This window comes from Jaculus jaculus, chromosome 12 (assembly GCF_020740685.1).
Source record: "Jaculus jaculus isolate mJacJac1 chromosome 12, mJacJac1.mat.Y.cur, whole genome shotgun sequence".
NCBI classification, from domain to species: Eukaryota; Metazoa; Chordata; class Mammalia; order Rodentia; family Dipodidae; genus Jaculus; species Jaculus jaculus.
In genome coordinates this window covers 95,268,086-95,284,154 of record NC_059113.1, presented here as the reverse complement: position 1 = coordinate 95,284,154, position 16,069 = coordinate 95,268,086, and the positions used below count along the sequence as shown (strand labels likewise).

General features: G+C 47.4%; 1 protein-coding gene across 1 annotated transcript in view; it reads right to left on the bottom strand.

The window, feature by feature from the left end:
• The window catches only part of Arhgap10 (Rho GTPase activating protein 10), a 316,109-nt gene extending 310,306 nt beyond the window's left edge, over positions 1–5,803 (bottom strand). Inside the window, exon 1 of the mRNA XM_045131477.1 lies at positions 5,593–5,803. Within this exon, the coding sequence (XP_044987412.1) occupies positions 5,593–5,746 (154 nt within the window). The 5' untranslated portion in view covers positions 5,747–5,803. The remainder of the gene's footprint in view (positions 1–5,592) is intronic.
• Between the last annotated feature and the right edge of the window lie 10,266 nt (positions 5,804–16,069).

Genomic DNA, 16,069 nt, shown 5'->3' with positions numbered 1-16,069 from the left:
AGCGAGTTCCACACAACCCCTTAATAATTGTGTCTTCACAACCCTTTCACGCCACCTTATTCAATCTTTTTTTTAAATTTTTTTGTTCTTTTATTTAATTTATTTATGAAAGGACAGAGCGAGAAAGGTAGATAGAGAGAGCGAGAGAAAGAATGGGTGCACCAGGACCTCCAGCCACTGCAAATGAACTCCAGACAGGTGTGCCCCCTTGTGCGTCTGGCTAACGTGGGTCCTGGGGAATAAAACCAGGGTCCTTGGGCTTTACAGGCAAACACCTTAACTACTAAGCCATCTCTCCAGCCTCATCTTATTCAATCTTGCAGAAGTTTACAGACAACCAAAATTCTTTCCAGTCTTGCAAGTAAGTCTCCACATACATAACTTAATAGCAACTGAAGAAATTTCCCTAAAGAATCTCTCACTGAGGCTTGAAAGGTGACCCAGTGGCTAATGGTGCTTGCTTGCAAAAACTGACAGGCTGGGTTCAAGTCCCCAGTACCCACATAAAGCCAGACAAAGTGGCGCATACATTGGAGTTTGTTTATAGCACCAGGAGACCCTGGTGCACCCGTTCCTTCTCTCTCAAATATACATTGGCTTTTCAAGGTTACACTTATCAATGTAGGGTCTCACTCTAGCCCAGGCTGATCTGGAATTCACTATGTGTCTCAATATTTGTGGCCTGGCTCAATTTTTTTTTTTTTAAGTATATCTCACCAGGCATGGTGGCGCATGCCTTTAATCCCAGCACTCGGGAGGCAGAAGTAGCAGGATTGCCATGAGTTTGAGGCCACTCTGAGACTACAGAGTGAATTCCAGGTCAGCCTGAGGTAGAGTGAAATACCAAATAAAAAATAAAAAGAGGGACCTGGAGAGATGGCTTTGTAGTTAAGGCACTTGCCTGTGAAGTGTAAGGACTCAAGTTCAATTTCCCAGAACCCCTGTAAGCCAGATGTACAAGGTGGCACATATATCTAGAGTTTGTTTGCAGTGGCTAGAGGCCCTGGTGTGCCCATTCTCTCTCTCTCTCTCTCCCAAATAAATAAATAAAATATTTAAAGATAAGTATTTTAATAAAAGCCGGGCATGGTGGCACACACCGTTAATCCCAGCACTCGGGAGGCAGAGGTAGCAGGATCACCATGAGTTGGAGGCCACCCTGAGACTCCACAGTGAGTTTCAGGGCAGCATGGTCTACAGTAAAACCCTACCTAGAAAAATGAAAAATAAATAAACAAAACAAAATGGACATCTCCCTGAACAGTAGACAAAGAAAGCAAAGATATTTTTCGTGTTCACCTAAGTGAAAGGAAGTAAGTCATTAAAGAACATTACATACAACCATATATATGCTTAATAACACCAAGGGGTGTCTGTTGACCCCTTTTTCCCATTCTAGACAAAATATGCTCTGTGAGAGGTCTAAAGAGCATGTGAGTATCATTGCTGTTTCTGCCGAATATGCTACAAATGTATTTCTGTTAATTATAAACACTTAAGCCAGACATTACATGAAAGGCTTACAAGTTGAAATAGCACTGAAAAAGGACACTGGTTTTTTCTAGGAAAAGGAAGGAATGACAAGAGCTAGACGTAAAAGAGCCATTTGAACAAAGAGTCCATTGAAGGGAGTGGATGATCTACAAATCTCAACTCTCTGGAGCTCCCTGTCACCCCCACCCCCACCCCATCCCCACCGCCACGGCTCTGTCCAAACTCACCATCCACAAAAATGTCCACAGTGCCTCAAACCCACGTTCCCCGGTGTGTCCGGTGAGTTGACAGCCCCAACCTTGTTTTATATGTAGCCCTCCGCGATGATGCTGACCTCCCATTTCATGTCAGTCTGCTCTTGCAATCCCCATTCCAGCTAAACTGGTCACCCCTTCCCCTACACTGCAGGCTCTGATCGGACAAATTACAGTCCCCTAGATAAAACCCAGTGAATTCCAACTTCCAGAAAAGCTTCTCTAACCTTCCAGGAATGCTTGTTTCTGCCAAAGTGAGGGGTACTTACTATCACTTGCCCTCTCCATCGCCCCCTTAGGTTTAAGATCGTCTCACAGGCTGGAGAGAGATGGTTCAGCGGCTAAGGTGCTTGCCTGCAAAGCCTAAGGCCCCAAGTTCAATTCCCCAGTACCCACATAAGCCAGATGCGCAAGGTGAGATGCGTGTCAGGAGTTCATCTGCAGTGTCACTCTCGTTCACATTCATTCTCTCCCTCTCTCTCTCTCTCTCTAGCTCGCTCACTAATAAGTAAATAATTAAAATAAAAAAAGATAGAGTCTCATAATGTAAGCAGACTGGCCTGGAAGTTGCAATCCTCTTCCAAGAGTGGGCCACCACACCCCAGTCTTCACATGCCTTTGAAACAAAGGCAACACTGAGCATAGTGAAGACAGGGGTTCAAAATGCTGCTTAGACTCAACTAAACTCAACTCCAGGGCAAGGAACTCTATCTCATTACTTCTTGGTTATCTCATCACAATATTCAACAAATTGCAGGTACTAAATAGTTTCTGGCTGCTATATAATAGACAGCAATAAGCCTTCAGGCCCTACAGGCCTCCAACTTCTTTATATATTTATAGAAAAGCCAGGTGTGGTGGCTCATGTGTTTAATCTTAGAAGTGGAGAGACAGGAGGTTCACTTCAAAACGTCAAAATGACATAAATCCAACAGGTATTTAGTACATGCAGGAAGTATCCTACAGGACAATTTAAAACAGAAATCAGGGCTGGAGAGATGGCTTAGCGGTTAAGGTGCTTACCTGCAAAGCCAAAGGACCCAGGTTCAATTCCCCAGTACCCAAGTAAGCCAGATGCACAGTGACACATGCATCTGGAGTTCCTCTGCAGAGGGAGGAGGCACTGGCATGCCTGTTCTCTCCCTCTCTCTCTCTCTCTCTCTCTCTAATAATTTTTTTTTTTTTTCTAGGTAGGGTCTCACTGTAGCCAGGCTGACCTGGAATTCACTATGTAGTCTCAGGGTGGCCTCGAACTCACAGCAATCCTCCTACGTCTGCCTCCCGAGCACTGGGATTAAAAGCGTGTGCCACCACGGCCAGCTTTCAAATCAATAAAACATTCTTAAGAAAAAACAGAAATTATGGGGGGGGGGGTGCTGGAGAGATGTCTCAGCAGACAGGGCATGTGCTTGCAAAGGCTGACAGTTCTGTGTTCAGTTCCCCAGGACCCACAAAAAGGCAGGCGCACAAAGTGCTACATGCATCTGAAGGTCATCTGCAGTGCCAGTAGACCCTGGTGCTCCCATATTCTCTCTCAGTCTGCTCCTTTCTTTCTCTCTCTTAAGTAAATAAATAACAGAAATCATTTAAGTATGTAGTCCTGAATACAGGCACAGAGGGCATTTTTTACAAAACGAAGTGTAAAACATGTGGAAATAAAAGCAACATGACCGAACCGGATGCTTTCTCTCCACAGACCCTCCCCCAACATCCTTTTTTGACCCTCTGGACTCCAGTGTCAAAGAAAGGCTCAAATGGTTAAGTGAGCCACTGACCTAAGCTAACATGTTCCTAATGATCTCACCACACCATTTCCAAATGCTGTGGATCCTTACTCATGCCTGCAAAAAAAAAAAAAAAAAAAAAAAGACAGCAGGAGAAGCAAATGGATCACAAGAATCACATGACCTGTCCAAGCCGGGCTCTAACCCTGAAGAGTTAAACACAGGTTTCCTTACTGAAACCCAGCACCCTTCATCTTTGTTAGGAATTACAGGCCAACTTGAGGGGCCAAGGAGCAGGGGAAAGCCCGGATCTTCCCAACTGGCCAAAAGAACACGAGTTAGGCTGTTCTGGTTGTGGGGAAGAACTTAAAACACATGAAGAGAACTCAAGACAGGGCACTTTCTGGTTGCTCTCTTGAGGATTATCAGTTATGCTTCACGATTCCAATGAGAAGACAAATTGGATCACTTTGAAAGCTCCACCTTCAGGGGAGCCCCCAGAGGTAGTGTGTCGGCTGGGATCACAAGCACCGCCCCCAGGCCAGCGGATGATAAGCACAGAGCTTCCCACCAGAGACTAAACTGGTTTTGCAATCAGCCCCACTCCTCAAGGCCCCAGCTCCAAAGGAAAATCCTACAGCCAGTAGAAGGTGCCTGTCCCCCAGCCAGCGACGCTGGTGAACCAGAAGCAAAGGATCTGGAAGAGCTCTCACCCCACTGCTGTGCCCCATACTCCTTCCTGGGTGCACCCCACCCAGCACACAGACCCCAGACCGAGGGCCTAGAACAGCTAGCCGCCAAAACTTATCACAGAGGGATTCCCGAAGAGGTCACAAAAGCAAAGGGGCACTGGAGAACATCAGGACAAGTTGAGTGACTTGATTCGCAAATGACAGGGACGGCTCACTCAATGCTCCCCAGTAAATTATATCTCAACTGGTTCAGGTCGGGATGCTTAAAGGGGTGGCGGAGGGAGGTGACAGGGCGTTTCCTCGGGGATGCTGTCCATAAACACGTGCCGCAGGTACAAACTGCCAAGGATGTTGAGCACTGCACTGGAGAGAACTTAACCGCCACCGACCCGGCAGGATGGACACAGCCCAGGTGTCTGTCTGCTGCACGAGCAGCTCTTTTAACAGAGGGAAAAGGGGGGGGGGACTCTCCCAGGAACCCCTAGGAAAGGTCTGTGTGACCCGGGGGTGGCCAGGCTGCTGGATCCGGGCTGGAGAGAACTCCCCAGTTGCAGTAGCATCAGCAAGCGTTTCGGCACGACTTTCAGCCTGCCTCTCTCCTAGTCTTTACTTCTCCTGCGCTCTTCAAGGGCCCAAAGCTTCAAACCCCAGCGGGGGGGGGGGGGGGGTGCAACAACCAGGCAGTGCCCGCCAGGGCCAGCCAAGACAAGCACGCTGTCCACTGACCCTTTTCCAACCCCACTCTTTGAACCCTCCTCACCGCACGGAGGAAGAGGAAGGAATGTGCACAAGGAGGCAGGCACGGAGCACAAGACCAGTTGGACTTTTTTCTGGTTTGGCACAGTGAGGGACTTGGGTCGACAATGTAGAGTTAGATTGGGGTGGGCGGAGGGGGGCGGGGGGAGAAGGACATAAAAAGTCAGAGCTTAAGGAAATCTGCAAAAAAAAATTTCACACCCAGCAGGGTCTCCAAGAATTCAAGAGGTCACAAAAAAAGAAGAAAAAAAAACGTGTAGGACGGATGTCTGGTGGGAGAGAGTGGGAGCCGCCTAGGGGCGCAATAGCAGCTCACCCCGGGGCTGAGCGTCTCGGCTGCGTCTGTCGATCTGCGAGGGGTGTCCATCGTGGGCCCGGCTGGGCCCAGGGGTCAGCGCGGTCCCACGGAAAGGACCCCCCCCCCATGACCACACAACAGCCGCCTGCACGCGAGAGCCGTGGCGGGAATGGGACCCGGCCAGGGCTGCTGGATGGGACCCGGCCAGGGCTGCTGGAGGAGAGGGATGTCCCCGAAAAGCAGCTCCCCGTCTTCCAGGCCCAGGCTGGGGACTGTGTGTGTGTGTGTGTGTGTGTGTGTGTGTGTGTGTGTGTGTGTGTGTGTGTGTGTATGTCGGGGTGGCGGGGTGTCCCCCGCCCTCCAACGCCGCTTACTTTTGGTGGCGGCGATGAGGTTCTTGCCGTCCTTGATGAGCTCTTTGATGAACTTGTTGGTGCGCTCGAGCTCCGCTTCGTGCGCGCGGATCCTCTCCCGGAACCACGGGCTGTCCAGGTAGCAGTCGCTGAACTCCAGGGGCTGGAGCCCCATGTCGCTGGCTCGCTCGGGCGCTCGCTCGGCGGCTCGGTCCTCCGGGGCAGCGGGGCGCGCGGCGGGGACTCCGGGGACGGGATCGGTGCTCAGCGGGGCAGGGCGCGCGCCCACATGCCAGCCCGCGGGAGCCGAGCCCGGGCACGCCGCAGGAGCCCCGAGGAAGCGCCGGGCCGGGGCGGGCGACGGTGGCGGCGGCGGCGCTCGGATCCCCGCAGTCCTCGGGCGGCTGCAGTTTCGCCCGCCTCGCCTTCGCCTCGCCCCGCCCTCGTGCCCTCCCCTCTCCTTCCTTCCCTCTTCCTTCCTTCTTCCTTCCTTCCTTCCCTCGCCCCAGACGCCTCTTCCTCCCCTTCCCCACGCGCGCTCGCCCCTCCTCTTCCTCCCAGCGAGGCCCTCCTCCACCCTGCGGGCTCCCGCGCCTCCCCGGGCTCCCCGGAGACTCACCCGCATCCACCCGAGCGGAGCCGGATCCACCTGCGTGCACGGTCCTTGCAACGCTTCCCCGAGGGCGCGGGGCTCCCCGGCGGGAGGGCGAGAGGGGCTCGGGTCTCGCCCGGACTCCGGGGATGTTGCTCAGCGGGCCGGGGCGCTCGCTCTCCTTACGCACGGCCCTCCATCTGTAGTCCAAGGGCTCCGTGCGGCTCCACCTGAGCGTTTTCTGGGAGGCTCCGCAGCTTCTGCTGAGACCTTTAAAAAAAAAAATATATATATATATACACACACACATATATACACACACATACATACATATATATATTATTTATTTATTTATTTATTTATTTTGCGACAGAGGCAGATAGAGGAGAAAAGAAAATGGGCTCTAAGCCGGGCATGATGGCGTGCCCATGAGTTCGAGGCCACCCTGAGACTACATAGTGAATTCCAGGTCAGCCTACGCTGGAGACCCTACCTCAAAAAAAAAGAAAGAAAGAACCTGGGTCCTTTGGTTTTGTAAGCAAGCATCTTAACCGCTAAGCCATCTCTCTAGCTCCCCCTCCCCCGTCTTTTTTTAAGGTAGGGTCTTTTAAAACTACTTTTATTTACTTATTTATTTATTTTATTTGTCATCCGAGAGAGAATGGGTGTGCCAGGGCCTCCTGCTGCTACAAACAAACTCCAGGTACATGCACCACTTTGTGCATCTGTCTTTACGTGGGTACTGGGGGATCGAACTTATGCCCTTAGGCTTTGCAGGCAAGTGCCTTAACCACTTAGCCACCTCTCCAGCCCCTGGTCCATTTTTCCACGAGGCAACTCAGAGAACTTGTTTCTCTTGTGTTCAGTAGATTACTTTTACATGAGTAGGTAGAGGCTATCTGTATTCTAAAAATAAATACCCAAGATACATGTGGTGTTCAAGGTAAAAGGGGATGGCTTGAGAGTTCCTGTCACGCAGCCACAAAAATCCTGTCCTACTCCACATGTTCTTGGCCCTCAAACCAAGGAGTTTTCAATTATTGAAATTTGTACCTAAAGAAAATACTAATGCCAGACGTGGTGGCGCACACATCTAATCCCAGCACTTGGCTGGCAGAGGTAGGAGGATCGCCATGAGTTCGAGCCCACCCTGAGACTACATAGTGAATTCCAGGTTAGCCTAGGCCTGAGTGAGACCCTACCTTGAAAAACCAAAAAAGAAAATACTACATCATTCATTAGAGAAACTTCATAACAACCAACAATGTCTGAAGCAGTTATTAAATGGCAGGCACACTTGGGTTACATTTTTCACAAACCCAAATGCTTACATGTAAAAGTTTTATTTGTGGTTCTCTTGGCTTTTCATCTGAACTTCTATGTTCCTGCTCTGCTACCCCCCCCACACCCGGCCATGAGATGGGACAACCACCCCAACCCCTCCTACGTGGGCCCTTTACCCCTGTCTTCCACGTGGCAGGAGTTCTCTGTATTTTCTCCTCTTAATCTAGTAAAGTCTAAATCTTTAAAAAAAAAAAAAAAAGTTTACTTGTGATGGTAATAGTACCAGAAAACTTCAAAGTGATTTTCAAAAATATTTTTATGGATTTATTTCCAAGCAGAGAGAAGAGAAGAGACAGAATGGGGTACACCCAGGCCTGCAGCTGCCACAAACAAATTCCAGATGCATGTGCCACTTTGAGCATCTGGCTTTACAGGCAAGCACCCTAAAGGCTGAGCCAGCTCTCCAACCCCCCCGGGGTGATATTTTTTTTTCATGTGTAGCATACAGCGGGGTGCTGTGTGTGCAGACATGTGTGTTCCGTGTGCACAAGTGTGGGAAGAAGAATGTTAGGTGTCCCCTTCCAGCTGAGGTGGAATCTGTTTCTGGTCTGCGGTGTCTACCCCATGCCAGACCGGGATGACCACCGAACGCACTGGGTCACACCCAGCCTTTTACATGGTGCCCGGGAATCTCACTACAAGCAGGAGGTGGGGTTGCTCAGCCTCCCACATCTTTACAGGGCAGACGCTCTTACCCTGTCCCCCCAATGTCCTTCTTTAAGACGTTCACACTGAGTGGGGGTAATTAAGTCTGTTTGGCCCAAAGCTGCTAGACTCTAAAACTCTGGAAGAAATTAAATAAATCCCGCTGCTCCACAAACTCCTTTGTTACAAACAGCGCCTGACCCGCAGTGAGCTCCTGCTGCCCCACCCACCCTTCGGTACAAACAGTTTCCATAGGTTGAAAGGTTCAGTTCCGACCCAAGTCAACAGGGGTTGCAGTCTACAGAGAAGAGAATAAAAGAGACAAATAAGGAAAGCTGTTCCCCAATGAGTGAAGGCCTGGCAAAAGAGCCAAACACTGCCAAACCCTGCATCCAGCAAAGTGAGTCAATCCCTCCCCTCTCTCATACACACACACGTGCATACAGCACACTGAATATAACTACACATGCATGTACAAAAAAAGAAATAAAAGTAAAACCTAGCCACAAGCAGGGAATGGTGGAGCACATCTTTGATCCCAGGACTTGGGAGGCAGAGGTAGGAGGAACACTGTGAGTTGAAGGCCACCCTGAGGCTATATAGTAAATTTCAGGTCAGCCAGGACTACAGCAAGACCCTACCTCAAAAAATAAATAAATAAATAAAACTCTTATATTGCCCTTCAACCAAACTGAAATTTCTTGTGTTAGCAAAATGTTTCTGATAGCCAATAAAATAAAAATAGCTTGTTAGTTCTGGGAAGAAAAAGAAAAACCTAGACCTAACCTCTAAAAAAGGGACAGTGGAGCAATGGAGGCCTCCTCAAAGAGTTCAATATAGAAGACATAGTTTTGGGTTTTGGGTTTTGGGTTTTGTTGTTGCTGTTGTTTTGGTTTCTTAGGGTTTTTTTGGGGGGGGGGATTTTCAAGGTAGGGTCTCACTCTACCCAAGGCTGACTCTGAGGGAAGGAGGGGCCATACATCTTTTTTTTGTTTGTTTTTCAAGGTAGGTCCAACTCTAGCCCAGCTTGACCTGGAATTCACTATGTAGTCTTAGGGTGGCCTCGAGCTCAACTCATAGTGATTCTTCTACCTCTGCCTCCCAAGGACTGGGATTAGCGGGCGTGCTGGCACACGCCTTTAATCCCAGCACTCGGGAGGATCACCGTGAGTTCAAGGCCACCCTAAAACTACATAGTTAGTGCCAGGTCAGCCTGGATTAGAGTGAGACCCTACCTCGAAAAAGAAAAAAAAAAAAAAAGCAAGGACTGGGATTAAAGGCATGAGCCACCACGCTGGGCAGAAGACATAGTGTTTTTTGGGTTTCGTTGTTGTTGTTTTGTTTGTTTGTTTGTTTTGATTTTTCAAGGCTCTAGCCCAGGCTAGCCTGGAATTCACTATGTAGTGCACCACCACGTCCGGTTAAGGACATAGATTTGATCAGCAGTTCCCCACATGGTAAATACTCACGAGGTATGAGGACATGTGCCCACAATACAAGTACTTGTGCATGAACGTTCATAGTAACAGTATTTATAACAGCCCAAAAGAGAAGCCAAGCGAATATCCATGAGCTGTTGAAGGAATCCACGAAACTGTGGATCTGCCCATACAGTACAGCTTAGAACGCTTGAACGAAGAGAAGGAATGCGGCCGGCTGACTGAGGGGCCATCACACAATGAACCCTGAACTCGTTCTGCTAAATGGAAGAAGCCAATCACAATGGCCACATTTGACAACTTCCATGCAGATGCAATGTTTAAGACACGGAAACCAGTAGATAGGAAGTACTTCAGTTCCGGCCAGAGGCTAATTCAGGAAAAAAAAAAAAAAAAAAAAGGCTTCCCTTATGTAGGCTGCTCAAGTGATCCCCAAAGCTGCCGCCAACAATGTCAACCGAATCCTACGGAATGATCTGCACATTTAGGCTGTGAGTCAGACTTAGGTTCAGACACAACATAACAGAAAATCCAAAATAACAGTGATTTGAAACTTAAGTAATATTTCTTTTTAAACCAGACATGGTCTTTCTCCCTTCCCCCTCCCCTTTTCTTTTTATTTCCTCAATTTTTATTAACATTTTTCATGATTATAAAAAATATCCCTTGGGGCTGGAGAGATGGCTTAGCGGTTAAGCGCTTGCCTGTGAAGCCTAAGGACCCTGGTTGGAGGCTCAATTCCCCAGGACCCACGTTAGCCAGATACACAAGGGGGCACACGTGTCTGGAGTTGCTTTGAAGTGGCTGGAGGCCCTGGCTTGCCCATTCTCTCCCTCCCTCTCCCCTTCTCTCTCTCGATCTCTCTCTCTCTCTCTCTCTCTCTCTCTCTCTCTCTCTCCTCCTCTGTCTGTCACTTTCAAATAAAATAAAATAAAATAAAACATAAAAAAATCCCATGGTAATACCCTCCCCAACCAACTTTCCCCTTTGAAATTTCATTCTCCAGCATATCCCCTCCCCATCTCAATCAGTCTCTCTTTTATTTCTATGTCATTATCTTTTCCTCCTCTTATGATGGTCTGTGTAGGTAGTGTCAGGCACTATGAAGTCATGGATATGCAGGCCATTTTATGTCTGGAGGGAGCACGTTAGATGGAGTCCTACCCCCTTCCTTTGGCTCTTACATTCTTTCTGCCTCCTCTTCTGCATTAGACCCTAAGCCTTGGAAGGTGTGATTGAGATGCTGTTACTCAATACTCCCGTCACTTCTTACTCAGTACTCCCGTCACTATGTACCTTCTGAGTCATCCCAAAGTCACTGCCATCTGAAAAGAGAAGGTTCTCTACCCACAGTGAGAGTAGCATTAATATAAGGGTATGAATATTAAGAGAAGTGCTTATTGGGCAGTTTGATAAGCATAGCATATACATTTTTCCAGACATCAGCAGATGTTATACCCCTAGGGCTCATAACTACCCCTGTTTTAAGTTTTCAGTATCAGGGATGTGCTCCCCCCCATGGAGCAGGCCTCCAGTCCAATTGGAGGGCAGTTGGTTTCCACCATGATAGATGTGCCACTATTGCACCTGTTGGCTCATTTGGCCTGGCTGGCCAAATATAAGGCTTGCAGTGTCCACTGTTGAGTATCTTCACTGGTGGTATCTCTCCCATTGAACTACATGTAGAATGGCTTCTTCCAGCTTTCTGTCAGCTGGTCTACATGGAGGAGGTTATCAGCTCAGTTCCAGCAGGATTTCTCAGTGACTTTGCAGCCCAAGTATGTGGAGTCTTCAGCGATAGGGTCTTACCATCTATTCCTGGTGGGAAACTAAAGGCCTCGGCAATGGCCTATAATGTTTTGGGGGCCCCCTCCCGTTTTCACTCTCTTCAAGAGGTCTAACATGCTGTCACATTGCCTAGGCAAAGCCTTACCTTCCTCATAGCATAGCATTGCTCTCAAAGCAACTCTGGGGGGAAGGAGAGGCCATACATCTTTTTTTTTTTTTCAAGGTAGGGTCTCACTCTAGCCCAGGCTGACCTGGAAGTCACTTTGTATTCTCAGGGTGGCCTCAAACTCACAGCGATCTTCCTACCTCTGCTTCTGAGTGCTGCGATTAAAGGCATGCGCCACCACACCGGCTCCTAGGCATCTTTTGTTGTTTGTGTGTTTTTCAAGGTAGGTCCCACTCTAGCCCAGCTGGACCTGGAAGTCACTATGGAGTCCCAGGGTGGCCTCAAACACATGTGCTCCTCCCACCTCTGCCTCCTGAGTGCTGGGATTAAAGGCACCACCATGCCTTTCCCATATATCTTATAATATATACTCTGCTTTTCATCTTTTTGACCAGAACTTCATCATATGAAGTAAGGAAATATATAAAATGTGGTATTTTATTTGGCTCATTGCCACAAAGAGAAAAGGGACAATTTTATATATATATAAAAAGTGGCTGGAGGCCCTGGCTTGCCCATTCTCTCCCTCCCTCTCCCCTTCTCTCTCTCTCTCTCTCTCTCTCTCTCTCTCTCTCTCCTCCTCTGTCTGTCACTTTATATATATATATATATATATATATATATATATATATATATATATATATATTTTTTTTTTTTTTTTTTTTTTTTTTTTTTGAGATAGGGTCTCACGGTACCCCAGGCTGACCTAGAATTCACCATGTAGTCTCAGGCTGGCCTTGAACTCATAGAGATCCTCAACCTTAGCCTCATGAGTGCTGGGATTAAAGGCGTGCACCACCATGCTTGTCTTCAGAACAAGTCTTTTTTTTTTTTTTTTGGTTTTTCAAGGTAGGGTCTCACTCTAGCTCAGGCTGACCTGGAATTCACTATGGAGTCTCAGGGTGGCCTCGAACTCACGGCCATCCTCCTATCTCTGCCTCCTGAGTGCTGGGATTAATGGTGTGTGCCATCACACCGGGTCAGAACAAGTCATTTTTACAAAACAGAATTTTAATCAATTCTGATGAAGACCTCTTCTTTTTGTTTTGTTTTGTTTTTCAAGGTAGGGTCTCACTCTAGCACAGGCTGACCTGGAATTCACTCTGTAGTCTCAGGGTGGCCTCGAACTCTCAGTGATCCTCCTACCTCTGCCTCGCAAGTGCTGGGATTAAAGGCGTGCGCCACCACGCCTGGTTAAGACCTCTTCTTCTTAGTATTCTTTTTTTTTTCCCTGAGGTAGAGTCTTGCTCTAGTCCAGACTGACCTGGAATTCACTATGTAGTGTCAGGGTGGTCTCAAACTCACAGAGGTCCTCCTACCTCTGCCTCCCGAGTGCTGAGATTAAAGGCATGTGCCATCATACCTGGTTGGGACAATAAATTTTGAGTTCCTAATAGTTCCTAATACAGGCTGACACTTTTATGAGTGAGGAATATAAATTACAGCTATGACAAAACATAAGTGATTGAATGACAAAATAGAAAAGATCAAGCTTTGGGTGTCTTTCAAACTGTATGAGGCTACTTCCACAAAACAAAAACAAAATGCCAAGGTTGGACTACAAAGATGGATCAGTGGTTAAAGGTACTTGCTTGTAAAGCCTCATGGCTGGGTTCAATTCCCCAATTCCCACATAAAGCCAAATGCACAAAGTGGCGCATGACTCTAGAGTTTTGCGGGGGCAAGAGGCCCTGGTGCACCTATGCTTTCTCTCTCTCTCTCTAATGAATAAATTTAAAAATTATTTTTTAAAAAATGTCAAAGCCGGGCATGGTGACACATACCTTTAATCCAAATACTCGAGAGGCAGAGGTGGTAGGATCATTGTGAGTTTGAGGCCACCCTGACACTACAGAGGGAATTCCAGGTCACCCTGAGCTAGAGTGATACCCTACCTGGAAAACCAAAGATAAATAAATAAAAATATTTTTTTAATGCCAGCATTGGGATGGACAGATGACTTAGTAGTTAAGGTGCTGGCCTGCAAAGTCTAAGGACCCAGATTCTATTCCCCAGTACCCACGTAAACCAGATGCACAAGATGGCACATGTGTCTGGAGTTTATTTGCCCTAGCGAGGCCCTGGCCTGCCCATTCACTCTCAAATAAGTAAAGATATAAAATATTTTTAAAATACCAACATTATCAGGTGTGGTGGCTTATGCCTTTAATCCTAGCACCTGGGAGTCAGAGGTATAAGGATGGCTAAGAGTTTGAGGCCACCCTGAAACTATATGGTGAATTCAAGGCCAGCCTGGGCTACAGCAAGACCCTGCCTTGAAAAAAGAAATGCCAACATTGCTTCATGATCATACCAAATTATTGGACTACATGGAGAGGTAGTTCGGGTGCTGCTGAAGCAGTTTGGGTATGCCAGCTCCATCTCTGCAAGGCTCGCTCAGCTCAGTGCGCAGGCTTGGTATGGTAAGGTCAACCTCCAGAAAACCTTCCCTAGAGGGAATGGACTTCAACATTTACAGGCACTTACCAGTCACACCCTTCCTTCAATCTATAATCAACTCAGTTTAGAAGGCTGCTGGGTCCTGACCTGGAGGTCTGTCACTTACTCAGTTGCTATGGTGAAGAGAGAGACAATGCCACTAAGAGGCTACCATGTGACCACAGGACAGTTTAACCCATTAAGATATGAGAAAGTGCCAGGTGTGGTGGAGAACACCTTTAGCCTTTAATCCCAGCACTCAGGAGTCAGAGGTAGGAGGATCGCCATGAGTTCGAGGCCACCCTGAGAAGTGAATTCCAGGTCAGCCTGAGCTATAGTGAAACCCTATCTCGAAGAAAAAAAAAATATATATATATATATGTGTATATATATATATATATATATATATATATATATATATATATATATATATATGAGAAAGCTTTACAATGAGTCTGTGAGCTAGTGTTCAATAAAAATTAAAATAGTGGCGTGTGCACAACGATATAAACACTGTAAACATACTTAATTTCATAAATATAATTAACTCCGTCACCACGAAGAAAAGCATAATAAAGAGAGTGAATGAGCCCTTCACGTCTCTCTTCTTCGCACTCATACCCCCTGCTCACGATTGGTGTGTCCCTAGGTTTTTCTTTGTAGGTGTATGTGTGTGTAAGCACACCAGTTTCCTGCTGCTTTAAACATAAGACCTGTGGCTTTGCTGCACTTTTAACAGCTGAGCCATCTCCCCACAGCTCTTGGTGATGTACCTTTTCCTTTCTTTAATATATTTTATTTATTTATTTGAGAAAGAGAAAGAAACAGGCAGAGAGAGACAGAGAGAGAATGGGCATGCCAGAGCCTCTAGCCACCAGAAATGAACTCCAGACCAGATGCATGCGCCACCTTGTGCATCTGGCTTACGTGGGTACTGGGGAATAGAGCCCGAGTCCTTAGGCTTTGCAGGGCCTTAACCGCTACATCGACTCTCCAGCTCTGTATACCTTTTTCTTGAAAGACACATTATCACTGAATAGTAACCATCCAAATAGGGTTGATATGTTTAACATCTGTATTTCTTTCTGTGTGTGTATGTATGTTTGTGTGTGTGCAAGTATGTTTGCATGTGTATATGTATGTATGTATGTATGTTTGGGGGGGGGTTGAAGGGAAAGAGTCAGAGAACAGCTTTAGTTTACTTGTCCTAGACTTTCACCTTGCTTGAGGCAAGGTCTCTTGTTCACCTCTGCCTTCCCCGGGCCTGTGAACTTCCAGGAAATGCTCCCGTCTCCGCCTCCCATCTGGCCATCAGATTACATGCTGGGATTACAGAAGCCTTCCCCAGCTTCTGGGCTTTTGTCTGAGAATCCAAACTCCAGTCCTCAGGCTTGAATAGCAAGCACTTTATCCCCTGAGCCATCTTCCCAGACCAAATCTGTGTTTACTAAAGAGACTTTTTCTTTGTTTGTTTTTCACAGAACACCTATGTAAAGTTGTAGGCCTTCTATGCTGAGAAAGACAGTTTGAGGAAGACTGTTTGAGAGCATATTCCTCTCTTCTTGTTGTTATTGTTGGTGGTGAATATAGGGTCTCATGTAACTCAGGCTGACCTGGAACTCATTCCATAACACCAGGCTGGCCTCCAACTCACAGCGATCCTCCTACCTCTGCCTCTCCAGTGCTGAGATTAAAGCCATGTGCCGCCACGTCTGGCAGGTATATGCTACTAAGATTTATCCCCAGATCTCTGCACACTCCTGGGTGGCAGTGGATACAGCTTGTGGCACGAAGATATTGCTGCCCATGCCACCAGAGCTTACTTAGAACCCATTACTTTCCAGGAGTTGAAAACAGTGAAGCAAACAAGCATAGATCCTGCCTTCATGGAGTCATGGCCCATAGTGAAGAGAACATCAAACTATTAAAATACCAATGTGAGGGCTAGAGCGATGGTTGAGAGGTTAAGGCGTTTGCCTGCAAAGCCAAGGGACCCAGGTTCAATTCCCCAGGACCTACGTTAGCCAGATGCACAAGGGGGCGCACGAATCTGGAGTTTGTTTGCACTCTCTCTCTCTTTCTCTG